General features: G+C 33.7%; 5 protein-coding genes across 12 annotated transcripts; 4 read left to right on the top strand and 1 right to left on the bottom strand.

Moving 5' to 3' along the window:
• Positions 1-967: 967 nt before the first annotated feature.
• Positions 968-3,933, top strand: LOC110620556. Its single transcript, XM_021764344.2, has 7 exons — positions 968-1,475; positions 1,594-1,680; positions 1,771-2,064; positions 2,183-2,353; positions 2,591-2,644; positions 3,073-3,219; positions 3,308-3,933. The coding sequence occupies exons 1-7, from the start codon at positions 1,278-1,280 to the stop codon at positions 3,683-3,685; spliced, it is 1,329 nt and encodes a 442-aa protein (XP_021620036.1). The 5' UTR covers positions 968-1,277; the 3' UTR covers positions 3,686-3,933.
• A 1,783-nt stretch (positions 3,934-5,716) lies between these two features.
• LOC110620443 (exosome complex component CSL4) lies at positions 5,717-8,743 on the top strand. The gene is made up of 6 exons (XM_021764176.2): positions 5,717-5,976; positions 6,423-6,497; positions 6,585-6,673; positions 6,889-6,973; positions 7,693-7,774; positions 8,314-8,743. Exons 1-6 carry the CDS (start codon positions 5,767-5,769, stop codon positions 8,403-8,405), a joined length of 633 nt encoding a protein of 210 aa, XP_021619868.1. The 5' UTR covers positions 5,717-5,766; the 3' UTR covers positions 8,406-8,743.
• Positions 8,744-9,106: 363 nt separating this feature from the next.
• On the top strand, positions 9,107-12,141 carry LOC110620442 (cytoplasmic tRNA 2-thiolation protein 1). 2 transcript variants are annotated; one of them, XM_021764175.2, is made up of 10 exons: positions 9,107-9,305; positions 9,418-9,532; positions 9,631-9,773; positions 9,895-10,014; positions 10,106-10,218; positions 10,304-10,396; positions 10,513-10,553; positions 10,862-10,928; positions 11,193-11,304; positions 11,452-12,141. In XM_021764175.2, exons 1-10 carry the CDS (start codon positions 9,201-9,203, stop codon positions 11,614-11,616), a joined length of 1,074 nt encoding a protein of 357 aa, XP_021619867.1. In that variant the 5' UTR covers positions 9,107-9,200; the 3' UTR covers positions 11,617-12,141. The 2 variants fall into 2 exon arrangements, with proteins under 2 accessions (XP_021619867.1, XP_043814759.1); XM_043958824.1 differs by having other exon boundaries at positions 9,157-9,305; positions 9,426-9,532.
• Positions 12,142-12,230: 89 nt separating this feature from the next.
• On the bottom strand, positions 12,231-16,674 carry LOC110620444 (DNA-directed RNA polymerase II subunit 4). 7 transcript variants are annotated; one of them, XM_021764181.2, is made up of 9 exons: positions 16,121-16,672; positions 15,856-15,885; positions 15,697-15,765; positions 15,422-15,471; positions 14,742-14,850; positions 14,144-14,221; positions 13,903-13,936; positions 13,745-13,813; positions 12,231-12,577 (listed from the first exon to the last, which is right to left on the bottom strand). In XM_021764181.2, exons 4-9 carry the CDS (start codon positions 15,468-15,470, stop codon positions 12,500-12,502), a joined length of 417 nt encoding a protein of 138 aa, XP_021619873.1. In that variant the 5' UTR covers position 15,471; positions 15,697-15,765; positions 15,856-15,885; positions 16,121-16,672; the 3' UTR covers positions 12,231-12,499. The 7 variants fall into 7 exon arrangements, with proteins under 7 accessions (XP_021619873.1, XP_043814761.1, XP_021619872.1 ...); XM_043958826.1 differs by lacking the exon at positions 15,697-15,765 and having other exon boundaries at positions 15,856-15,914; positions 16,118-16,672; XM_021764180.2 differs by lacking the exons at positions 15,697-15,765; positions 15,856-15,885 and having other exon boundaries at positions 16,121-16,254; positions 16,339-16,669.
• Positions 16,675-19,019: 2,345 nt separating this feature from the next.
• LOC110620440 (ammonium transporter 1 member 2) lies at positions 19,020-20,786 on the top strand. The gene has a single exon (XM_021764174.2). It carries the CDS (start codon positions 19,021-19,023, stop codon positions 20,683-20,685), a length of 1,665 nt encoding a protein of 554 aa, XP_021619866.2. The 5' UTR covers position 19,020; the 3' UTR covers positions 20,686-20,786.
• Positions 20,787-24,735: the final 3,949 nt, after the last annotated feature.

The following is a 24,735-nucleotide window of genomic DNA, read 5'->3' as shown; positions in this document are numbered from 1 at the left end:
GGTTAATTAATCGGTGATTTCATGATTATAAGAGTAAAGAGTTTTGTTAGATTGTAACCATTAACTATAACTTCATATGAAAATTCAATTTATCTAAAGAAGTGCGAATTTTGATAAAAAATCGAGATCTAAAGCGTCCGAATCTTTTTTTTCACGATAAAATGATTATCATTTAATTAAATGTTTGTTATGTGCCATGTCTTTGAGTGCTAATAGATAAATTTCATTGAGTTATTATTATATAATATCACTAGGTAATGAAGAAGAAGAAGAAGGGTGTTTAAGTAATTTGAAGGTTGAAGCTCAATAAAGAAATGGAGTCAAATTCCAGAGTTAAGAGGTTGGAGAGTTAAAGAAGCTGACAAGAAATTATATGTTGAATGACAAAACGAAGAATTCGAGATTCGAGAATAGAAGCTAATCTTTCTGATTTGTTTCTTTATTTAATCCTCTATTTACTCTTCATTTATTATTTTTATAATATTTTACAATTTTATTTCTCTAAAATCCAAGCCCCACATGGGTAATAGTGCATATTGTAGCACACATCAAGGGATTGCTTGAAAATTGAAACCCAATCCTCAACCATAAAAATAAAAGAATATCTCTAAGTCCAAACTCACTTTATTTTATCAAACACTGGCTAATCGCTAATATATATAATATGTTTGGAACTTGGAAGAGGGTGATATATCATATTCACTTAGGTGAAGAAATTAATAGAAAACATTAAAAAAAAAAAAGGAAATTCCATGTAAGAACACCCAATTGAGTGCTAGCTACTTGGAGTTCAATAAAGGCAAAAACAAAGGAATGGAGAGACTGGGAAGGAAAGAAAGCTAATGCTTTCTATAGAAAAAAAAAATACAAAATAAATAAATATTAATGGGAAATTTGTATGGTGGCAGATACCACATTGAAGGAGTGCAATAAAAGGGGAGCTGTATAGTTGGGTAGGTCTGAGTTTTTATAGTGCTTTCAAGTCTTTGTTTTGTTTCCTTTCTCTCTTTTGCCTTTGGTGCAATCCCAAAGGAACAAAATTTTAAACATCTTCGCTGTAATATGAACCCAATGCAAGCAAAGCAATCATGATCTTGATGGTGAATTAATGCATAAGTGCTTCTTCACCCACCTTCCTTCCCACCATTAATACACACAGAAAGAGAGAGAAATTACAAGTCCTTTTCTTTTACCTTTCTTTCTTTCTTTCTATTTTTTTGCCAGTAATGGTTTGTTAGTTTTCTCAGTTTCTGTCTTTTCTTGAGACTGAATGAGAAATGGGTTTTGTAGAAAGGAAGAAAAGTTTTCCAGCTCTTCTTCTTCTTCCTCTTGCTCTTTCCCTTCTTTTCCTAGAAAGATTTACTGTCATTTATGCTCTAAATTACACAAATTATAAGCAAGTTAGTAGCTTGAGACTTAAAAGGATTCACAGACATTTGGACAAGATCAACAAGCCTGCTGTTATCACCATAGAGGTATATGTCTATAAATATTCATATTTTTCTTGCTTTTAGCATAAATAAATCCATAATCATTGCATTTCTCATGTGGGTTTTCTTCCATTGTTATGTTTTTGTATTTGAACTCGCACAGAGCCCAGATGGAGACATCATAGATTGTGTTCATAAAAGAAAACAGCCAGCTCTAGATCACCCTCTTCTGAAGAATCACAAGATTCAGGTAACAAAGAGGATGTGGTAATTAGATTTTGATGTTAATACACAATTAAATGGATTAGATTATGATTATATGTTGATGATGTAATTACAGAGAGTGCCATCAGAAATGCCAAGAGTGAAAGTGATGAATAAGGAAGAAGAAGAAGAAGAAGGAGGAAAAGAGCCAAAAGAGATGATGATGAGTAATGAAGGAGTGAAGGGTGCATGGCAATTGTGGCATACAAATGGCACAAGGTGCCCTAAAGGTACCGTTCCAATACGGCGGAGCACAGTGCATGATGTTTTGAGAGCTAAGTCTTTGTTTGACTTTGGCAAGAAACAACGATCCCTCTCTCTTGCTAGACGCTCTGATGCCCCCGATGTAGTCAGTGGCAAGGGACACGAGGTATTCTATCTTTTCTCTTTTTTTATACATTTCATCCTTAATTATTTGAAATAGTTAATTAAATATCAGGTGAATTTTTAATGCAATGAGCTTACTGAGGTGATATTCACATGTGCAGCATGCGATCGCCTACACCGGAACATCCCAGGAGGTGTACGGAGCGAAGGCAACTATAAACGTGTGGGACCCGTCCATCCAATTGGTCAACGAGTTCAGCTTATCACAGATCTGGGTTCTTTCGGGATCATTCGACGGTTCAGATCTCAACAGCATAGAAGCCGGATGGCAGGTACTTCTTCCATTTCCTGTCCTCGCATGCACATAATCCAACAATAAAAAAAGAATATAAAAATTATGTACATATTTTTTTAATGCCAGTAGAACTTTGAAACTGTCTAATGGAATCTAGATCATAATTAAAAATTAATTTTCATAATTTCTTGGAATAAATGAATAAATATTTTAATAATTATATAAATTTAAAATTAGTGGGATTTTCTGAAGTTGTGATTATTCTACTAGTCAGGTCAGTCCGGAGCTTTATGGTGACAGCAGGCCCAGATTGTTCACATATTGGACTGTAAGATTTCTCTTAATTATATTATTTTGTTATTAATTTAATTGCATTTGATTACCCCTATTCCTATTATCATTTCCCTAATTATGGCCATAAGGTCACTTTCTAAAGCATGGGGTTGATAGTATTGGTCCTGAGGATAAACATGGTCATTTATGATTCAGTATGGACTTGAATTTTATCAGTCTATTGTTTGGAAAAGCATGTGGGCTTCTCAAAACCAGTCTTTTCATGAGAATGCTGTGATTAATATCATGATTAATATGGTGATTGTTGTGGGGACTGTGCCATTCATTGTTTTGCTTCCAAATTGCTGAACAAGCTTAAAAGAAGATGAACGTAAAACAAAAAACAATACATCTTTCATGATTTAATTGAGATTCAGATTTGGGTTAAAGTTGGTTTTCATTTTGTTGGTTATATTTTTGCAGAGTGATTCCTACCAGGCCACAGGATGCTACAATCTTCTCTGTGCTGGGTTTGTGCAAACCAATAACAGAATAGCCATTGGAGCTGCCATTTCTCCTGTATCTTCATATGCAGGCAACCAATATGACATTACCATCCTCATTTGGAAGGTTAATTTTTTTTTAAAAACAATTTCAATATTTAAGATCATTATGAAACTAATTTTTCATTCAAATTCTTCCCTTCTTCTTAAATTAGGACCCAAAACTAGGGAATTGGTGGATGGGATTTGGAGACAATACCCTAGTAGGGTATTGGCCAGCAGAGTTATTCACACACCTAGCTGACCATGCAACCATGGTGGAGTGGGGTGGTGAAGTGGTGAACTCAAGAGCCAATGGCCTCCACACTTCAACCCAGATGGGCTCAGGCCACTTCGCTGAAGATGGGTTCGGAAAAGCAAGTTACTTTCGTAACCTGGAGATTGTCGACTCCGACAACAGCCTCACCTCAGCTCAAGCCATCTCTATACTAGCTGAGAACACAAATTGTTATAATATCAAGAGCTCCTACAACAATGAATGGGGCACACATTTTTACTATGGAGGCCCTGGGAACAATCCACAGTGCCCATGATTACAGCTTCACTACCACTGCCACTCTCAATTCTACCTAAAATCTCTATTATCAAATTCTTTAATCATGTAATTATGGTTTTGCTATTTCCATTCTTGTTTCTGCTAGCTCCAAATATGAGGAAGCAATGCTAACTAAACAAGCCAGACAAAGTTATGGCATAAACAGGCATGGAAATAGCAACGTTTTGATTGCTAGTTGCTTGTAATGTAGTTTCAGTTGCTAAGGAAAATGTTTGTGTCGTAATATTTACTGCTTCTAGTGATGAATGATGTCTTAAATATATGGTTTTAGTGCACCAAGTAAATGAGATTAGAGACCCTTCAATTCAATATCTAACAAAAGCCAAAAAAATCATTCACTACTGAGACTTGGGTCCCCTCCCATTTGGTAATATTCCAAGCTATTGGCCATGAGTCTTGAAGGTTAGATCAGCATTCAGCAGTTCAACGAACATGCATATGAAAGTAGACACTGACTATAAGGGCACACAATTAAGTACAAAACAACTGACGCCTGAGCAGAAGTGGAAGCTTCACATGCTACAAGTACAATGGAAAACTTTTGAATTGGATTTTACAAAAATGGTAATTCATTTCCTCAGAGAATAAAGCATCCGCTAATTAAATTCCTTTAAAACCAAAGGAAACCTCTCGGTACATGAACAGTAAAGAAGATTTAATTAGTTTTTAAGGAAATAAATAGATCTATGTGCTCAAATTAATCAATGATACAAGGAATGAATACCAAGTTGTGGGACCATTCCATGGAAGCACACATTTTTCCCCACGTTAATTGTCATACTGCACAATTTTTCTCTCAAAATGTCCAATTTTTTCAATTTATTGGTTGCCAATTTTGGTGCCAATCGGGTGGCACAAGGCTGGTTCGGTGTGATTTTGGTGGTGGCAAAGTTAGTTGGCTTGTTGGAGCCATTGGCAGCTTGATATTGGGGGCTGTTTGGGGTCAAGTTTTGCTACTACAAGGTGACTGGTAGGCCTACAGGCGAGATGGGGCATTCGCCAGGCGAGTTGGCTGGTAGAAAGGAGCTGGCGTGGAAGGAGCAGGCCAATTGGGGCTTTAGTGTTGAATCCCACACTAGAATGGAATAGGAGTTATGTGCCACTTACAGGTGCTTTTGGGGTGAGATAGGCCTAGCCCAAATTGTTATAGCATGCTTGAATCCAAGCAGCAGAGGTGTTGGAGTGCTGGTGCGCAAGCACCAGCCAGGCAGGAAGCAGCTGTGCTGGGGATGGTGTTGCCATCCCTATCTTTTTAGCCTAAATTGCATTACTAATGCTGAAACTGATATCCTCAAACAAGGCCAGCTGCTCCGAGACTCTGAGCTGCTAATTTAGGCTTCAGGAGTCCTCAGGTGGGATTCTTTAGTTTCAACCCAACATCTCTCGTCGAGCTTGACCTTCAGGTCCTCGCCACTTGGGAATATAGTTTGATTGCAAACCAAGGAGTTCAGGTTGATTGCAAGCCTGTTTCTTGTGGGACTTGGACACAATAGACCAGATAAAAAGAAAAATTATGCTAGAAATAAAGGCATAATGAGCCTCCTGTGAACTCCGTTAGCTTTTCTTGACTGTTAAATTTTCTTTTTATCCTCTATCATCAAGTTGAGAGGTGGAAATTCTATTATCAGAATGGTTAAATGTTGTAATTATTGGCATGTTTGATTTGCTATATTTTGTAACTTTTTATTTAATTTAATCTAAAAATTTTAAATTAAGTATCATTTAACCTAAAAGTAAAAGTGTTTGAATTAAATTTTTTGATTTTTGAGATTGTTAAGGTTGGAGTGATTATATAGTCGGAACAAAATTGAGCTTAGATTAGTTAAAACCTTATGGATAAATATTTTATATACTAAGCTAAACACTCTCTAACGCCCGTCAATAGTATAATTAGAAGTTATTTTATAGTGGAACGATGACGTTTTAAATAAAAAAAATAGAAAAAATTTGAAAGTGTATTCGGTCACTGCTCCAATGGGCTGCTGCTGCGGGCTGGGCTTTATGGGTAAATTTCTGGGTAGGGGAATTTGAGGCAATTCATTTGCTTAGAGCACATTCATGGAAGAAGAGAAGCAGACAGAGGAAGAGATAATGCAAGAAGAAGAAGAGATGGTAACACCAGGAGAGGTGTTAGGGAAAGCTGCTGAAGTGAAACCTGGGAAAGGTGCGTACTTGGCACCCTATCGTAACACTGAAATCCTCTACGTCTACTCCTCCTTAACGGGTGTCCGCCGCACTCTATCACCTCCCGCCGACTCTACCGACCAGGTCTATTGTTACTCTCCCCCCTGCTCTTCTAGGGTTTTCTTGCTCATTTTCATAATTTCATTTGAAAGCTACTTTATTATGGGTTTCATGATGCTAACTTCTCCTTGTTCTTATATTAATTATTATTAGGGGAGCTCTTTTGCTCATGAGTGAAATGGGGAAAATCAGATAATCGTTTTTACATTTTTGTTCATTCGCATATGTGGTTTATGTATACTGGGAGCGAGAATTTTGTTTTGTTTTTGTTGTTTGATGTTTGAATTTTGTTTCTCTTCATGATACAGTTCTTTTGGGGTTGCTTAGGCTTTGAGTGACAAAGGGGTGAATACCCTAAAAGTTGGGGCCCGGATTCTCATAGTTTTTGAACTTTATGCTTTTATTTCACTGAAGTGTACATTTTTTTGCACGTCTTGTGTCATTATTATTGATGATTCTAATAATTTCAGAGGCCAATTGTGGAAGTAATTGGACACAAGGCTCATGGTGCTGTTCCAGAGCCTGGTTGTGTTGTCATTGCCCGAGTGAGTTTCTTATTTATGTTTAGAAGGACCCATGAATGTCCCTTTAGAAATAAATAAATCTTATTTTGGTCCTGATTATTTGGATAGGTTACTAAAGTCATGGCTAAAATGGCTTCAGCTGACATTATGTGTGTTGGTCCGAAGTCTGTGCGAGAAAAGTTTACTGGCATAATTAGGTATGTAATTCAGTTTCATCTGTTAAGTAAAGCGCTATCAGATTGGGTTTATGCCTTTTGACAATAAACAACTGTAGTTTGTATGTATTATAATCTTCATACTCTTAACACGGTTTGATAATTCTGTTATCCTGTCTTCTGTTTGCACTCATCCTCTTATTTTTTATGCATTATTTTGGGAATCAAGTGTGAACTCATACTCTTTGTTTTAACAGGCAACAAGATGTAAGAGCAACTGAGATTGACAAAGTGGATATGCATTTATGTTTTCGTCCTGGTGATATTGTCAGAGCTCAAGTGGTATCCTTTGTGCTTGAAGTTCTGCTTTTTTTTTTCTTGAAAATTGTCTGTAAATTTACATTTATTGTGGTATTACAAGAGATTGTTTTGCATGCAAATCCATGAAGAACTGAAATCATGCGTTATTTTAGGGTTTTAATGCTTGGGGAAGGAGGTTGCGGTGAAAATGTGTTCAATAATTGAGGTGGAACAACTGCAAGTATGATAGCATGACCAAATATCACAAACTAATATTACTAGATTATTGCAAGATTCTGAGACTAAAGCTGGAAACGACAATAGCTTTTTCATGACATTAACGGGTTCTTGCTGATGTCCTTATCAATATTTTACATAGAGTTGGATGAAATAGGGGCGCGGGGGGGGGGGGGGGGGAAGCATGGTAAATTGAATAGAGTTTTTAATTGTTTGGGAATTAGTTACACCTTGGGAAGCTGTTATTCCTTAATTCAAGCTGTTAAGCAGGGAATTCTTGAATTAACATATTTGACAGAAAAGTCAATTCACCGAGTCGATCAATATTAGAATAGGCCTTTACTTATCCAAATTAGAATTTTGGCCCCTCCATCCTTTCTCTCTCTCTCTCTCTCTCTCTCTCTCATCACATTATTGCATAGTATGATTGCTCCTGTATTCTCATTTGTAACTGCATCAGTTTGTATCTACCTTGATATCTAAGGTTAGTAGTTACCAGTAAGGTTTTCTTTGACACTAAATAGTTGTCCCTTGGAGATGCACGGGCTTATTACCTTTCTACTGCCAAGAATGAGTTGGGTGTTGTATCTGCAGAGAGCACAGCAGGTAAATTTTATGTTCCATTTTGCTTTATTGAATGGATTCAACCAACAAAAAGGTAAGTATGTTTGTTCCTTGCTCTCTATAGGTCTCAGGTAGTCATGTGAATCTCATGTTTGCTGGAAAAAGGCAAAGACAAATGTCAAAAAATTGGTTTAAACGTCTCATTTTTACATAATTTTATAGGGTTTCTTAGCCAACTTAGTAATATTGTATTCTATCATTTGAAAGTCCAAGCTTGAGTACTTGCAAGTTTAATTGCTTTAAATATATAGAGGCATATGTTGGCAATTCTTTCCCATTTCAAAAGATTTCAAAAAGAGTTGCTTTGCTTTTGACGATCCCAAGTGCTGAAGGGATATTATATTAGGCTGAAACTGAAGAAATTGCAAAGCTTAGATATTTTTTTTTTCTCTTTCCCCTAGTAAAGCAAAATTTTGATACTATTAATCTCTGATACTGAAATTTGCTTGCATTTGATTGTCTTACGCATTCTGAAGCAATTGAAGATCTGCTTTATATGACAAATAAATGTGCGTGTGTAGGTGCAACATTGGTGCCCATAAGCTGGACAGAGATGCAATGTTCATTGACTGGCCAAATCGAGCAAAGAAAAGTTGCTAAGGTTGGAAGCTGACCATGGTGGAAAAACAGGCCACATCGAGACTTAAGAGATATCCTCCATGTGTATCTTCCTGGAATTTTATAGAGGAAGTGCACTTCCAATTTCTTCTTAGTTAGGAGATCAATGGTCTCTTCCTAGTTTTGGCTAATATGAAAACCTTCATACTTGGATCTCTTAACAAGTTACACCTTGTGTTGTTATTTCTCATTCACTGTGTACTACTGCCTACTGCTGAACTTGTGTCATAAACACAGATTAGCTCAATTTATTTGTTTCCATGTGATTTTCTTATAAAAAGAGCATTTGTCAAAGTCATATTATTTGATTTGAAATTCAATTATTTTCTCTAATTTTGGTCCTGTTGTAATAAGATTGATTTAGTTTAATTTAATTTATATTATATGCGTTGATGTAAAATTAAAATAATTTATCATAATGGATATGAAATTGAAAAAAAAAATTATCTCATTTGCAAATTCTTTTTAAATCATTGTCTTAACAGCAATTCACAAAATTTTGATTTACTAGTTCTTTCTAATTAAAAAATTTACATCATAAATGGCCCAAAAAAAAATAATGTTAGCTAAATAAATAATTTATTAATTTTATTAATTTGTGACAAAAATTTCATAAATCAATAATTTATTAATTTTAGCTAAATAAATAATGAATTTCAAAAAACAAAAAAAGAAACGAATTTTTAATCATAATTCATAAGCGGAGGATGGCTGTATAATTTGATATCTTCGGGACTCAAAAGGTGTTCCGCCTGCAGTTCTTTAGCCATCCAAATTCGAACCTACTTTGATGGAAGAAGCCGCCGATGCGAAGGCCAGGAAGACTGGTGTTCGCCTGTGTTGCCTCTGTGACCAGAGAAGGGCTGCTCTTAAAAGACCTAAAACTCTAGAGCAGGTGACTTCGCATCCCTTTGTTAATTTTCACTTTTTTTTCCCCACCTCTGACAAAGCATTCTAACCCTTAAACGTCTTCTCGTTATTCTTGCTGTTTCCTTCGGGTGGAAAAGATTTGCAGGGAGTGTTTTTATAAGGTGTTTGAGGAAGAGATACACCAGGTGATTGTTGAAAACCAGCTATTCAAGCCTGGTGACCGTGTTGCTATTGGTGCCTCTGGTGGTAAAGGTGATTTGCTCGCTTCTTTTTCTGTTTTGAAATATTGTGTCTTGTTTGCTTTGGCTCATGATTTGCCTACTCTTGCCAATTATTCTGTATCTTTGCAGATTCTACAGTCCTTGCTTATGTGTTATCTGAATTAAATCACCGGCATAATTATGGCCTCGACCTCTTCTTATTGTCTGTTGACGAAGGCATAACTGGTTACAGGGATGACTCGCTTGAAACTGTCAAAAGAAATGAAATTCAGGTAAGCTTTAGACTTTTCACTAATTCATTGATACCCAGAAATTCTTTGAAAATTTTGAAGAAACATAAATGATTTGTTGTTATTTTGTTTCAATGACTTTCTGTTTCTATATGTTTTCCAGTATGGGTTGCCCTTGAAGATTGTTTCCTACAAGGATTTGTACGGATGGACAATGGATGAGATTGTGAAGATGATTGGTTTAAAGAATAATTGCACATTTTGTGGTGTTTTTCGTCGTCAGGTAACCCCCTTCCCCCCAAAACCAAAAAAGAAAAGAACAAGCACGTAACAACAATGAAATTTGAAATTTGTTGTCTTACCTGTTTTGGAAGGCCCTTGATCGAGGTGCTGCATTGTTGAAAGTAGACAAGGTTGCTACTGGACATAATGCAGATGATATTGCTGAAACAGTTCTTTTGAATATATTGCGAGGGGATATTGCTAGGTAACACATTGTTAATTCAGGGTTCTCTTTCATCCTTAATTTGCCTCCTCCTTTGGTATTTATATAGATGTTTTTCACTTTCTAGACTGAGTAGATGCACTTCAATAACAACTGGTGAAGATGGACCAATTCCAAGATGCAAGCCTTTCAAGTACACCTATGAGAAGGAGATTGTTATATATCCTTGTCACAGCTGAAAGATTGAAAATATTCATTGCATACCTTATTATTATTATTATTATTATTATTTGGTATTGAATGGGACTAGTTGCAGAACCTTAACCAGATTTGCACGTATGCTTATTTCAAGAGGCTGGACTACTTCTCCACAGAATGTAATTAATGAGTTCATTCCTATCTTCATCTTAATGTTCCTGTTGATTTAGTGTCATATAAATTTTGGTGCTTGTTTCTTTGCTCTCTCTTTCTCTCTCTCCCTCTTTCCCTCTCCCCATTTAACCTTTTTATATTTTGTGGGTAAAAGTTGGGATTGGGTGTTTGAAAGGTTTGATATTTCTATTTGGACTTTGTACAAGTTGGTAGCGAGTCATTTAGTCTTCTAATATGTTTCTGTTTGGTAATTTTGCTCTTGCATTCAGTCTTCTGTTGTGTGCCTCTTTATTTACAGAGCGCTTTCTTGCAGGCATATATTCTCCAAATGCATATCGTGGTTTTGCTCGTGAGTTTATTAAAGATTTGGAGAGTATAAGGTTTGTTACTACCCTGTTCATTTTCTAATGTCATCATTGTACTTTTTGATGTTTTCTTCTGAAACTTCCATATTTAACTATCTCTTTGGGAATGAGTTTGCTGGTTCTTAAATATGAATATGAATAAAGATTCCTATTCTCCTGAAAATCAGCATTAATCAGAATACACACAAACATCAGCAGTAGTTCTGAAACTGTTGCACTGAATTTTCCTGTTATGCCCTCGCTGTATGTTTATGTATTTTTTATGACGTAACAATGCAGACCTAGGGCCATACTTGACATCATTAAATCAGGGGAGGATTTCAGAATATCCACTAATACAAAAATGCCGGAGCAGGGGACTTGTGAACGTTGTGGTTACATTTCAAGCCAGGTGAGTGTTGCTTATTCAACTTCAGGATGTGTGATGGAATAGATCACTGTTAATAGTCTCATTCCTGTTGTGCACAAATTACGAAGTCTGTTATATCTTGCGTGATGGTACAAATGTACCCTTATATTTAACGTGACTAATATGCAGAAATGGTGTAAAGCTTGTGTTTTACTTGAGGGACTGAACCGGGGTTTGCCTAAGCTGGGCATTGGACGAAGCCGAGGCCTTGATAATGATGGCAGAAAGGATGTCAAACACAGTACTGGAACAAAAAATATTGAGAGCAAACAATGTGGAACTTTGGATTTCTGATGTAAATTGCATATCCTTTCATCATAGAAAAGTTTTTGCAGTTGATCATGATGCCAATAGCAAGCTAGTAGAGCTTGTGCTTGCTTCTGCAGCCTTATCATCACTGGGACGTGATTATTGGAATTGATTGAAATGTATTACTTGGAATAGAGTTTGTAGTTGAAGATGCATCCTTTGTGAGATAGGTGAGGCGTGCCAGAAACGACAAGAGCCACTATCAAGAAGTTTCCTTTTCTTCCTTCCTTTCTTTTTGGTTATTTAGATATCCAAATTAATAGTAGAGATTTTTGGAAAAGAACGAAACTCGTGTAGGAGGAATTTTTGCAGCCTTTGGTATGGGGACTAGGGGGAAATGAATTGATCATTTGCATCAACTAGGTTGCTCTTTCTATTCGTCTCGAGGCATAATCCTCGAAAGAATATTCTAATGATTTTGGTATTAAATTTAACAATACCATTGTCTTTTATTGTTTACCACTATGATAACAAATAAACTTCTATGTTGATTTTTGTATTTCTTTTCAATTGTGGATTCTTCTCAGGGTGTGGTACCTTCTGAACAGACAATTCGGATAGTGTTTATTCTCATTGCAAGTGTTTCTTGTGGGCAGTCCTTGAACACGAAATAAAGAACTGTTAATTTGAGCACAATCTTCTCTGCCCCTTCATGAATGCCAAAACACCATACAATTTTTAACGCATTTATGCAAGTTTTTCTTTATCATGCATTAATGCAGGTTAAAGCTGCCTAAAAATTAGCATTGAAATCTATATTCTCATGTTGCATTAATATCAAAGTACACAAACAATGTCGAACTTTGGATTTCTGATGTAAGTAGCTGTTCCCATTTAAAACTGATATGGCATGAAGAAGTTGCTTCCCCTATTCGAATTTCTTGATCAATGATAAGTCGTTCAACATTTTCTCAATTGCCTCATCATCATGGGCCCGTCCTTTTGTCTGCAAAACAAGGACATTGAGACAAAATGAAAGACATTCTTATTTAAACTGCACATGGTATAGGCATACCAATTTGTTCCTCACATCCACAATAATAAGGATTTTAAAAATGGTTGCCCATCAAAGAAGCTCCTATAGAATCTTTTTAACATGATGTCACACATAGAGATAATCATGGGGCTGGGCTTTGCCTATATGCTTGCAACTGAATTGGCACAATGATAATGCATCTTACAGCTTTCATTTTATTTGTTTCCAGCAATGTCTACTTCAAGTTAAGCAAAAGTAATCGAAGTAGAAAGGTCAGGATCATGGTTTTAAATAACAGCCGGTATGTAATGTAACGGCCGTTATGTAACGGATTTTAAAGGGGCCGTTACCCGTTATCCTATTATACAATCGGCCCTCCTAATTTGGAGCGTAACGGTCGTTACGTAACGGCCGTTAATGGCTCCTCCTGATTTGCGAATGTAATGGGCGTTACGTTACATAACAGCCGTTACCGATAACGTTACATAACGATAACGACCATTATCAATAATTAAAATTTTTTTATATCTTTTATTTTTTACTCTCTATTTTCATTTTCATTAGTTTCTACATTTTTCAGTAGCTTCAAAAACTATATTTTTTAAGTTTTCTCTTCCCTTTCTCTTTCAAATTTCAATTTTCCCTGCATATTTCTCATATAAACTTAAATCCATTATAAACTACTCTATTTCCAAACTTATTTGTTCTAAAAAGTTAGTTAAATTTTATCTATTTTAATTTTTAATTGTTGTTTTTTCCTTTTTTTGTAAGTTTTTTGGATTAAAGTGTTAATTTTGAGTTAAAATTATACTTTGAACTATTAGTTTACTCGATCTATAAAGATTATGTTGATTTTTCTTATTTTAAACTATATGATGTTTAATTTTAAGTTAAATAATTTATATTTTATATATTTATATTTATTATCCATTTGTATACATTGTTCTGAATTAAATCTAATCAATATCATTTTATTTATGAACTTTGCAAATTTTTTTAAAAAATTTGCATTGCGCCAGGCCGTTACCATTATATTACGACCGTTACAGATCTGTTTCAGTTAAGGCATCCACGACCGCGAAGATAGCCGTGACCACGATTTAAAACCATGGTCAGTATCTGGAACAGTTTATATACCTTAATAGAAGGCACCATGGCAATAGCTTCCTCCACAGTTTCAGGGCAAAGGTTGCCAAGAACACATAGCTGGACAAAAAGGTAGTAGAAGGTTAGTGGTTCATAGTTCTAACTTCCACACAAAGCTTAGTATTTTCAGTTCAGTAGATTACACCTACCTCAAATTCAGCCAACTGATACCGGCTAAGAATTCTGAGAATTGGTTAAGTTTCACAATATTGATAAAAGAAGAAAGAAATTTTATTTTTGAACCTCAATTAAGTAAAGACACTGGTAATTGAAGTTTTTGCTAAACTCATTTTAGCGCGTCAAATAAGATGTGATCTGCAGAGCAAATCTTGTAACAAATGTTCAAAAAGAAAATAGATTTATCATCAATTCAACAAAGTTCATGGATACTCTCGAACTTGTCTAACAGCATCAGGATTTTTATAACGGCTAAAGCGCTTCACATACTGTAGTGACTTCTCAAATACCCTGCAAGACAAAAATTTCACCTAATTTTACAAGGGATATTTGATGTACGCAAATTTTGTAAATCTCAAGTCTTTTTGCACCATCCAACTTCATTAGCTTGCTTAAGTTTATCACAGAATTTTGTAACTGCAATGTGATTGTGAATTTAGTGAACGAAATCATTTGATTATCCTTTTCCTATTAAGCAACAGAAGTGAACATATTGCAGGATAACTGATTACTTCCCCTCTTAAATCTTATAGATCTGAACTTCACCTATTCAACTTTTTATCAAACTGCGAAAAGCAGGTTACCCCAAAATGTTTCAGCGAGTCAAGTTAAGTTTCCACCTAAGCAATATGATCATATATGCTACAAAAAATTGGCACCATAAACTTGAAAATGCAACCTTGCAACTGGATACTAGATAATCAAATCCAAATAACTAAATTTCAGCCAATTTTCTTGATATAACATATGCAATACATAGAACAGTGAATACCAGCAAACAAGCAATGCATCATCTATTACTATTACTTACTGAGAGACTTGGTTCATTGGATCATCAGACATCTGCTGAAGCTGCTCATATTTATGTTCAAGAATTAATGCTACTTCACAATTCATTAAGCACTTGGCCTTCAAAAACTCTGGTAAAAGGGAGGGAAAACACCAAAATGCAAGTATCAATTATCAAGAAACAAAGTTCAAGCTTCTACACAAAACTCAATACTCAAAGAGCAACAGTGACTATTCCCATATTTAAACAAAACCCGGTAAGTTGAACTGCTCCACTTTACAACAATATGATGATGAGCACAAATTTAAAAATAAAAATTTCCATTTAATTTAGCTTGAATCAATATATTTAAACACTTTTTCACCAGAGATCTAGTGTAACTTCCTTCAAAAGTTTAATCAGTTTCTTATATACACTCAATATAAACCATTAGCAAGCATGCTTGGTTCAATTGCACTCCCAGGTCATTTTGTCATAGGGTTAATGGGGTTATTATTTCTAGTTACAACTCATTTAACCCTTTTAAGTAAATGCAATGCCAAACACTTAAAACTGTAACAAGCTCCTTTGATCACCACATTGTTGACAAGTAATCCTGTAACAAAGGAACACTGTTTACAACACATCCTAATTGTCAAATTCCTACTCTCCTTTTATGGTGTTTCCTTCAAAACTATTCATAACCATATGTGTATGCATACCATCTCCGATTTTGAGCTCAGCAGCATTTTCTTCCTCTTCTCCAGACATGCTGAAACAAAAGATAGATTACAAAGTGGGAAAAAATGAACATCCTATCTTAAACAAGAGGTTCTAATAAAGTAAACTAAGCAAATGTGAAAACCCCAACTTATATTTCGATTCAAAACATATGACTTTTGAAACAGCAGAACAGATGTGCTATTTTTCCAAAAAGGTGAGGCTAACTAGATTTCAAGGCATATAAATTAATTGAATGGATTTACTTATTTCATACTTGAGAAACGGAGACTTCCAATAAGGCTTTGGTTTTGGGCTCTGAGATAGAAAGCACGAAACTGTACTACTACATAATAATTCATCTTCACAGTTAACACACAAATAAACAAGATACACAGATCAAATGCTAACGAAGCAAGCCAAACAAAGATTCTACCTGGGTACAGATTGCAGAAAGAAAGTATAGCTGTAGAAGCCGCAAAAAGCAAAAAAGCGAAAAAAAAGACAATTCCTTAGTTTCCTTCCCTTCCCATACGAGTAGAAAAATGGATGGAAACCATAAAACATAAAAACTCAAACTTGGATTAAAGCAAGAACTAAGACAACAAGATATTCTGATCAAAACTCACATTAAAAAACCAAACTTCATTTAGAATAGAGTGGAGTAGCAGAAAAAAGAGAGAAATGGTGCGCTTCAATACCTGAATAAAACAAAAACTTCACAGATCAAAAAGCCTCCGGAGTTCAAACCCCTTCTCCCCTTTCCCCGCCGAATTGATTGCAGAAATTTATAGGTCGTGTGAATTATTCATAAACAGCCTCCTTGAAATGATACCTTTCATGCAAATAGTTGGCAGCGGTCAGATCCAGAACAAGACTGCACTATTCATTGATTTATGGGTTGAGCTCAAATGAATACCGGGCCAATTCTGCACAGACATGATAAATATATGGCCACTCTCCTAAATAATTCCGGACACAAACACAAGGGTTACAATTATTTCAAGTGGCTTATCTCTTTATTCAGCCCACTCTGAAGACAAGCGAGGGTAGCCTCCCAGTCTTCTTCAGGAAAAATTAATACTACACGATTCTATGAGACAATTTAGGATAAAGATCTGTGCTTTTTGGCTTGCCATACTCAAATCATAATCCATAATTTAAGACTTGAGAACCAAAGTGAAATGTTCAAAAGGTTAGAATTTAGGATTTGAAACAGAAAATTTACTTGTCTCCTTTGTTAAAATATCAATTTCCACCTGATATTACAGCATCTAATGATTTTATTTTAAGACAATATTCATGTTAGTTAACCAACTTTTCTCTGTCTTGTTTTAAGCCTAAGTTTACCTAATCTGTATTTAAATGGTTGTTTCTATTGCAGCAAATAAGAAGCTGTGGGTGACATCAAAGCCTTGGAATTTATTTGCTGATTTCTTTAGTAATTAAGATTCTTCAGCTTGTGAAAAGGCAAACCGTTGAGAAAGTTTATTAATGGTAATGCTGTCCCAATCTGATGAAGCAAGAACTTGTTTACAGGCAAGGCATCTTCATTTAAATAATCAGACTATAGTAATCTTCAGTTAAAAAATTCTTTGACAACTTGGCTAGGCTACATTAAGATTCTTCCAATTTTATGCATTTTTTAATCTTATAATATTCAGATTCTTCAACCCATTACATATGTAAGAAGATATAATTATTATTTTCTCTTTTTTTTAAAAAAAATATTATTGAATTTTTATTTCTTGGTGGCTCCAACTTCAATGAGAGGCCATGTCCTTTGCTTGTTTTTGAACCTTGCATCCATATTCTTTACTAATAAACTTAATGGTATTAGAATTATTTTTTAATCATTTTCAAAACCATAAATTTCGAATTTAAATTAAGTAAATTGTATCAAAATTAAAAAAATATATAACACCACTAGTTTTTCGGAACAAATTTAAAAAAAAATTATCAACAAAAAAATTTGATGACCGTCAGATTTTCTTATATCTGGGGCCGGATCAAACCCTAAAAAAGAACGCAGATCCAAAACTTATCAGATTATCCGTAGACAGATTGACCCAACATCATAAGCTCTAGTCCAGATACATGGAGCAGGGCGAATCAATCATAAGCACAGGCCCAACACGAGGTAATCCGGTAAGTGATGTGATGTGAGGGAGAATAGCTGGTCCAGTCACTTCGCAGCCCTATCCATATGTACACTGGAGAATTAAATGGCCGTCTGGCGTGGATAGGAGTTTGATACCTCCGTACGTACGGATCTGACTGACAGAGACAGGTGACATTATAATAGATAAGCGGTTAAACGTCACTAGAAGATAAAAGAAAAAAGAAATAAAAGGGAAATAAGTCTTTTTTTTTTCCCTTATCAAACTTATATAACCACTGTAAATTCTATTTTTTATATTTCAGAACATAAAAAATAGTGATTCTTAGTACTTCTAAACAGGTTATTGATTGGTATTGTAAACTTTTTCCTGATATTACAGACTCTTACTATTGGAAAATCTAGGTTGCCATGAAACTGTTTTCTTAGTGTTATAGGTTATAGAAAGTAAATATGTTAATATAGGGAGTAAATATCGATAAATGAATCAGTTGCTTAATCTTAGAATTGTATAATTATAGACTTGATTTTTCTTTCTGTTTAGATATCATCTCTCATATGTGAAATACAACAGTAAATATTATCTTTCTACACTTAGCTACTCTGCAAAGTTGGAGCAATGTTATTTTGGAAGGGTATTAAGAAGTTTCAAGAGTGTGTTATTCTCTTTTATAATTGGTCTTGCAAGTCTGTAAACTTTGGTAAGGCATGATGCTTTATCATATAAGTTATCAGGATGAACTGCTTAATTGGGTTTTGAATAAAGAAAGCAAGCATTATTGGTAGTAGATTCTTTTAGTTGTGGTTACTAACTTATTATATTGATTAAATTGGAGTTTTAATATTCATAAATTCCTGTACCCTAAAAGAAAAATATTCATAGTGATTCTCTGAATCTGGTGTTTTTGAATTATAGATTCCAAAGCTCAACTCAATCATTATTTTATGTTAATTTTCTGAGAAGGTGATGAGCTCTTCTCTCATAAACTACTAGGTAATTAATTAACCCTTCTCCCTTTTAGGAGGTGTTGACCTTTTTTTTTTTTTTTTAAATATAGATTCAATAATCAAAGCAAAATGTCTGATATTATGATTAACTATAGGAGAAATTAATGATATTTAATTTTAAATTAGCATAATTGTAACCATCACAGCCGTCATCATGATATATATATTAGCATTATAATAATTAACTAAGTTTATTTGCCCAATTAATTATTCCTATAAATATAATTTTCAAATTGGAAATTATAATAATTTTGTATTTCAAACATATTCCTATCAGCCAATACAGGATGGGATATATCCGATCTCTGGATATCCACCGTCAGATTATTTATCACATGCTCTTCTTCTTCGACTGCTCTGGACCACTTCACATTTCACACTACAGGCTCGCACGCTTCCATTGACCCGTTGACTTATGTATACATACGGTTACATATAATACATACACATACATGTACATGCGGAAATCTGTGTATGCAGTTATGTCTTTTACCGGAGAAAGTCTTCACATTAAGCTGTCTCTTCGTCCTATATATACACCCTCCACAGATGCTTCCTCTTTCCATAAATACTCACCTCTTGCTCTTTCCAGTCTCCAACCATATGGCTTCACTCACTTGTTCAGCCTCACAATTGGCTCCTCTCCTCTCCTCCACCAGAAACTCCACGGAAGCTGCCACTTACCTCTGCTCCCAATTCACCGCCATAGCCAACCAGCTCTCTGACACATCCTATGCCGTTAATAACACCTACCTCCTCTTCTCCGCCTACTTGGTCTTTGCCATGCAACTGGGATTTGCCATGCTTTGTGCAGGCTCCGTCCGGGCCAAGAACACCATGAACATAATGCTTACTAACGTTCTTGATGCTGCTGCCGGAGGTCTCTCTTACTATCTTTTTGGATATGCTTTCGCCTTTGGCTCTCCAAGCAATGGATTCATTGGCCGCCATTTCTTTGGCTTAAATGACTTCCCTTATCCTCAAGCTGACTATAGCTTCTTTCTTTATCAATGGGCTTTCGCCATAGCTGCTGCTGGGATCACCAGTGGCTCCATTGCAGAGAGAACCCAGTTTGTTGCTTACCTTATATATTCTTCCTTTTTGACTGGCTTCGTTTATCCTATAGTCTCCCATTGGATTTGGTCCGGCGACGGCTGGGCTAGTGCTTCCAAATCCGATAATAATCTCCTATTTGGGTCGGGTGCAATTGACTTTGCTGGTTCTGGTGTGGTTCACATGGTTGGAGGTATTGCAGGCTTATGGGGTGCGCTCATTGAAGGTCCACGTATAGGGAGATTTGACCGGTCGGGTCGTTCCGTGGCATTACGTGGTCACAGCGCTTCCTTGGTTGTTCTCGGTTCGTTTCTATTATGGTTCGGATGGTACGGGTTCAACCCGGGTTCGTTTTTGACAATTTTGAAGAGCTATGGAGACAGGGGTGGGTATTACGGTCAATGGAGTGCTGTGGGAAGGACAGCTGTCACGACTACATTGGCTGGGTGCACAGCTGCACTTACTACCTTATTTGGCAAAAGATTATTAGTGGGTCATTGGAATGTAATCGACGTTTGCAATGGTTTATTAGGAGGTTTTGCTGCGATCACCTCAGGGTGCTCAGTGGTAGAACCGTGGGCTGCAATCATATGCGGCTTCGTCGCAGCTTGGGTTTTAATAGGATGTAATAAGCTCGCAGAGAAGTTTAAGTACGACGACCCACTAGAAGCCGCCCAATTGCACGGCGGATGCGGAGCATGGGGCCTACTATTTACAGGGTTGTTCGCCACCAAGAGTTATGTGAACGAGGTGTACCCTAATAAGCCAGGACGACCATATGGGTTGTTCATGGGTGGTGGTGGGAAGCTTTTAGCTGCTCAGATCATTCAGATTTTGGTGATATCAGGATGGGTGACGGTGACGATGGGCCCACTGTTCTACGGGCTTAACAAGTTGCGGTTGTTGAGGATCTCAAATGAGGATGAAACGGCAGGGATGGATCTAACTAGGCATGGAGGATTTGCTTATATATACCATGACGAGGATGATCCATCTCTTAAACCTTCATTAATGATGAGAAGGATTGAGCCTACTGATGAATCCACGCCAAATCATCAGACGTCCCCGACTATGATCAATGTTTGATCAAATTTTGTCACTTTCTCGAGAAAAATGTCTTTCCTTTTTTCGTGTTACAATAATGTATATTAAGTGTCCAAGAGAATTTAATATGGCAAGAATTTAACTAATCTTGTTTATGTCACTTCCTTTTACACAAGTAATATTTAATTAGGGAAAGTCTTAAAAGAATTTTAAATTTCATTTCTAATATTTTATTATTTTTCATAAAATTAACATGTACCAAAATTAAAGTAAAATATTATATAATTATATATAATAATCCCTCAAAGTTTTTTCCTTAACTTTTAAAATGGGTAGACACTCTCTCCCCCTTCCAACGTTTTCAGAATCAATGCTGAATTTGCAAGTGTCTGTTATTATTGCCTGGGACTTGTTATCGAATATAAATGATGCTCCCACTGTTTTTTTTTTTTTTTTTTTTTATGGTTTTAAAGTTTTTGTACACGAATTAAATAAAAAATATTAAATAATATTTATTAATTTTAATAATAATTAATCAATAATAATACATCATATATTAAAAAAGATAATATAAAATTTATTGATTTAAATAAATAATTAGATTTGTGGAAGTGACTAAGTATTAAATAATAGTTCATTAATAATCCTCAAAACAATACTACAACGAAATTTTTTGTCTAACATTTTCAAATTAATAAGGTTGATAAAAGAATCATTTTTTTTATGAATATATAACCAAATTAAATCTAAACCAAAACTAATATCCATTAAAATAATTAAAATTTATCATTTCTTTCTATTAAAATTCAATAGCAAATGAATAATTAACGAGTTTGTTGGTACCTAATGAGGAAGAATAAGTCGATTAATTTTTAAGTATATTTTATCAATTTATCTAATAACAATAATTAGGGTGAGCATTCAATCGGTTTGATTTAAAATTAAATCGAATTAAATAAATTAAAAATTAAAATTTTGGTATTTATATAAATCAAACCAAATCGATTTTGATAAAAATTGAATCACACTAAATAGGTCTGATTCGATTCAATTTAATCAGTTTAAATTTTTTAATAAATTTTTATTTTTTATTCTTTATTTTTAGTATTTTAAATTTTAATTAAAATATTTTAAATTTTAATTAAAATATTTTAATTTTAATATAATATAATCTCTCAATAATATTGAAAATAATATATTATTATAACTAATCGGTTCGATTCAACTTTTTTAATTTTTTTCTAATTAAAATCAAATCGAATCAAAATAACTAAAATTTTTAAAATTGAAAATTGAATTGAATTAAAATATATAAAAAATCAAACCAAAATTTTAAATTAATTCGATTCGATTGATTTTTTCGGTTTAAACTAAATACTGCGCATCTGTAGTGATAAGTTTATATGATCGATTTAATTTGATAGAAAAAATAAATAAAATAAAAAAATTCTATAAAAAGCATAACTTACAATTATAGGAATCAAATTGTTGTGCAACAATTCCCACTAAACAAGTACTTGTACAACTTTATCTTGATCTTTAGCCATAAATTGAGGATTCTCTTTGAATTTTTCTTTTTGTTTTTCCATTTTTAGGGTTGATAAATAATTCTGAAACACTAGATGTCACAATCAAGGCCTATTTTATTGGCCAATTGAGTTTCGACAAAAGCCAAAGATTTGGGACTCAATAGTCAAGAGTTGATGGTGGCCATGCACCATACAATTTATTCTCGCACACCCATTGGTTTTGTGGTGCCAAATCTTTTTGATAACTTCAAATGTGTCCATCCAATTAACCCTTTTTCAAATTAAAAAAAAAAATTACAATAATATTTTTTTATTTTTGTGTTTAGGGTTAAAGAATTTAACTTTTTTTTTTTTGAATCAAAGAATTTACTTTTTTAAATTTAAGTAATTCGAATTACTTTAATAAGTGAAAATATAATTGCACTTAATTAATAATAAGAAAATAATTGAGTAAAGATTTTAGGCTAAGCCTCCATTTACTTATAGAAATAACTTATTTTAAAAAAATAACTCATTTTTTATTGTTTATTTTTAATTCAAAAATAAAATATATTAATAAATTAATATATAAAAGTATTAATGAAATTCTTAAAATATATAAAATAATTTTTTATATTAAAAATTTTATTTTTTAAAATGATTTAATTTTTTTTAAATAAAAAAATATTTTTCGTTAATTAATTTTTTATGAGTGTTTTAAATACTAAAAAAATGTGAAAAATATTTTTTTAAAAGTGTTTTCTATGAAACAAACAAAATCTTAATAAAAAAACTATGCATTATAAATTTAGTTTCAGTTATAATGAAAGGAGAAATATAGATTTATTTAGATGGAGTTTTAATGTCAAAATATAATCACAAACAATTTTTTTTTTATCATTTAAAAAATAGAAAAATAAATAAGAAGGTAACTTATAATATCATTATTATTATTATTGCTAGTAGGAGATAGGATAGTCCATTGATTAAATTTGGAGAATACAAAGTCCAAGGGCCAAAGTTACTACAAAGAGGCCAAAGGTCCAAAATGCATGGTTACTAATGGTTTCTTTCTCATGCACCCTTTCAATTCAATAAAAAAACTATCTAATAAATAAGCAAAACAGACAACAAACGCAATAAACGCACTCAATGCACAATATCATTAAATTGGTTATGTCAACTATAACATTGAAATCGTCATTGAATTCACATACTTATCTAAGTACTGTTAGAGACAAGTAGACTGACAGAATAGTACAAAAATAAGACAAACTAAACAGAATGAAAACAAAACTATCCATTAAAACTCAAAAGAGAAGAGAAGAAAAATACCATACAAAGCATTATAAATCTTTCAAATCAACCATCCACACAACGACTAGAAGAGAGGACGTTGTAGAGTTCAGCCAATCACGGCGTGTGACACTGAAAGTTGCTAAATGTAACAGGGCAATATCGAAATACCAATGTCATCGAAAGCAAAATTCTCTATTGGAGCAATGTGAAGCCCTTAACAAACCTAGATTCATGGGCAAACTCTCATCATAGAAGCTTGAACCTTCAAATATAGACAATAAAAAAACAAAGAAAACACAAAATCAGTCGGCAAGGATAACCAAATGACAAAAGAGCAAAACCAAACAAAACAACACAGTCTCTCCCATGTCCGAAGTCATGGGAAAGGATAACCGGAGAATCAATGAAAACACGAGGAAAAACAGAAGCTGAAAAATTCACCAAAACGAAATCAAAACCCCAACTCGATCACCTTTAGTTTCTCGACCATTCCTTATTTCTCCCTTATTCTCAGTTAATCTCGCTCTTACTCTCCTTTTTTCCCTTGGGATAAAATAATATTTTAAAAAAAAGTTATTTACCAATTTAGTGTAAAATCAAAACAATTTAAAAAATAATATTTGCTTTATAAAACGCCAATTAAGTTGGCGTTTTTTAAAAACACTGAAAACGCCAATCAATTTGCGATTTCACAAGCACTGTCCCATCATGTATTGTTACATAAAAAAAAAAAACTAATGCTCATGAAAATGCCAACTTCATTGGCGTTTTCAATAGCAATTAAAATGGCAGTGAAGTCATTCTTCCTTATTTATTTAAATCCCAATTAAAATTTTAATATTTTACAAAATTAAACTCTTTAATTATTTCTTAAAAATAAAATTAATAAATTTATTTTAACATTTATATTTATAAATTTAAATTCATGTAATCTTAACTATTCATATTATTTAATTTATATAATTTTAATTATTTATAGTATTTATTAAATTTGATCAAATTTAATAGATTTAAATTATTAAATATATAATTAAAATTAATTATAATTTTTTAAATCATAATTATATTAAATTTAAATCATATCAAAAATTAATTTTATATAATTATATAAAATTAATTATAGTTTTTCGAATTGTAATTATAATAAAAAAATTAATTTTATACAATTATATAAAATTAATTATAATTTTTCGAATTGTAATTATAACAAAAAATAAAATCATAATAAAAAATTAATTTTATATAATTATATAAAATTAATTATAGTTTTCCAAACGGTATAATT

This window comes from Manihot esculenta, chromosome 8 (assembly GCF_001659605.2).
Source record: "Manihot esculenta cultivar AM560-2 chromosome 8, M.esculenta_v8, whole genome shotgun sequence".
Taxonomy (NCBI): Eukaryota; Viridiplantae; Streptophyta; class Magnoliopsida; order Malpighiales; family Euphorbiaceae; genus Manihot; species Manihot esculenta.
The sequence above is the reverse complement of the archived record's forward strand: the minus strand, read 5'-3'. Positions and strand labels throughout refer to the sequence as shown.

What these genes read in the sequence shown, in the direction of transcription:
- LOC110620440 (XM_021764174.2), top strand. Translation starts at nt 19,021, where the DNA reads ATGCAGTTATGTCTTTTACCGGAGAAAGTCTTCACATTAAGCTGTCTC.
- LOC110620556 (XM_021764344.2), top strand. Translation starts at nt 1,278, where the DNA reads ATGGGTTTTGTAGAAAGGAAGAAAAGTTTTCCAGCTCTTCTTCTTCTT. An exon ending in GCATAGAAGCCGGATGGCAG is followed by an intron (nt 2,354 to 2,590) that starts GTACTTCTTCCA and finishes TCTACTAGTCAG; the next exon opens with GTCAGTCCGGAGCTTTATGG. An exon ending in TTACCATCCTCATTTGGAAG is followed by an intron (nt 3,220 to 3,307) that starts GTTAATTTTTTT and finishes TTCTTAAATTAG; the next exon opens with GACCCAAAACTAGGGAATTG.
- LOC110620444 (XM_043958826.1), bottom strand. Translation starts at nt 15,470, where the DNA reads ATGTCTGGAGAAGAGGAAGAAAATGCTGCTGAGCTCAAAATCGGAGAT. An exon ending in ATCAGTTGGCTGAATTTGAG is followed by an intron (nt 13,814 to 13,902) that starts GTAGGTGTAATC and finishes CTTTTTGTCCAG; the next exon opens with CTATGTGTTCTTGGCAACCT. An exon ending in CCATGGTGCCTTCTATTAAG is followed by an intron (nt 12,578 to 13,744) that starts GTATATAAACTG and finishes CTTGTTTTGCAG; the next exon opens with ACAAAAGGACGGGCCCATGA.
- LOC110620443 (XM_021764176.2), top strand. Translation starts at nt 5,767, where the DNA reads ATGGAAGAAGAGAAGCAGACAGAGGAAGAGATAATGCAAGAAGAAGAA. An exon ending in AAGTTTACTGGCATAATTAG is followed by an intron (nt 6,674 to 6,888) that starts GTATGTAATTCA and finishes TTGTTTTAACAG; the next exon opens with GCAACAAGATGTAAGAGCAA. An exon ending in ATATTGTCAGAGCTCAAGTG is followed by an intron (nt 6,974 to 7,692) that starts GTATCCTTTGTG and finishes GACACTAAATAG; the next exon opens with TTGTCCCTTGGAGATGCACG.
- LOC110620442 (XM_021764175.2), top strand. Translation starts at nt 9,201, where the DNA reads ATGGAAGAAGCCGCCGATGCGAAGGCCAGGAAGACTGGTGTTCGCCTG. An exon ending in GACCTAAAACTCTAGAGCAG is followed by an intron (nt 9,306 to 9,417) that starts GTGACTTCGCAT and finishes CGGGTGGAAAAG; the next exon opens with ATTTGCAGGGAGTGTTTTTA. An exon ending in TATGAGAAGGAGATTGTTAT is followed by an intron (nt 10,397 to 10,512) that starts ATATCCTTGTCA and finishes CCAGATTTGCAC; the next exon opens with GTATGCTTATTTCAAGAGGC.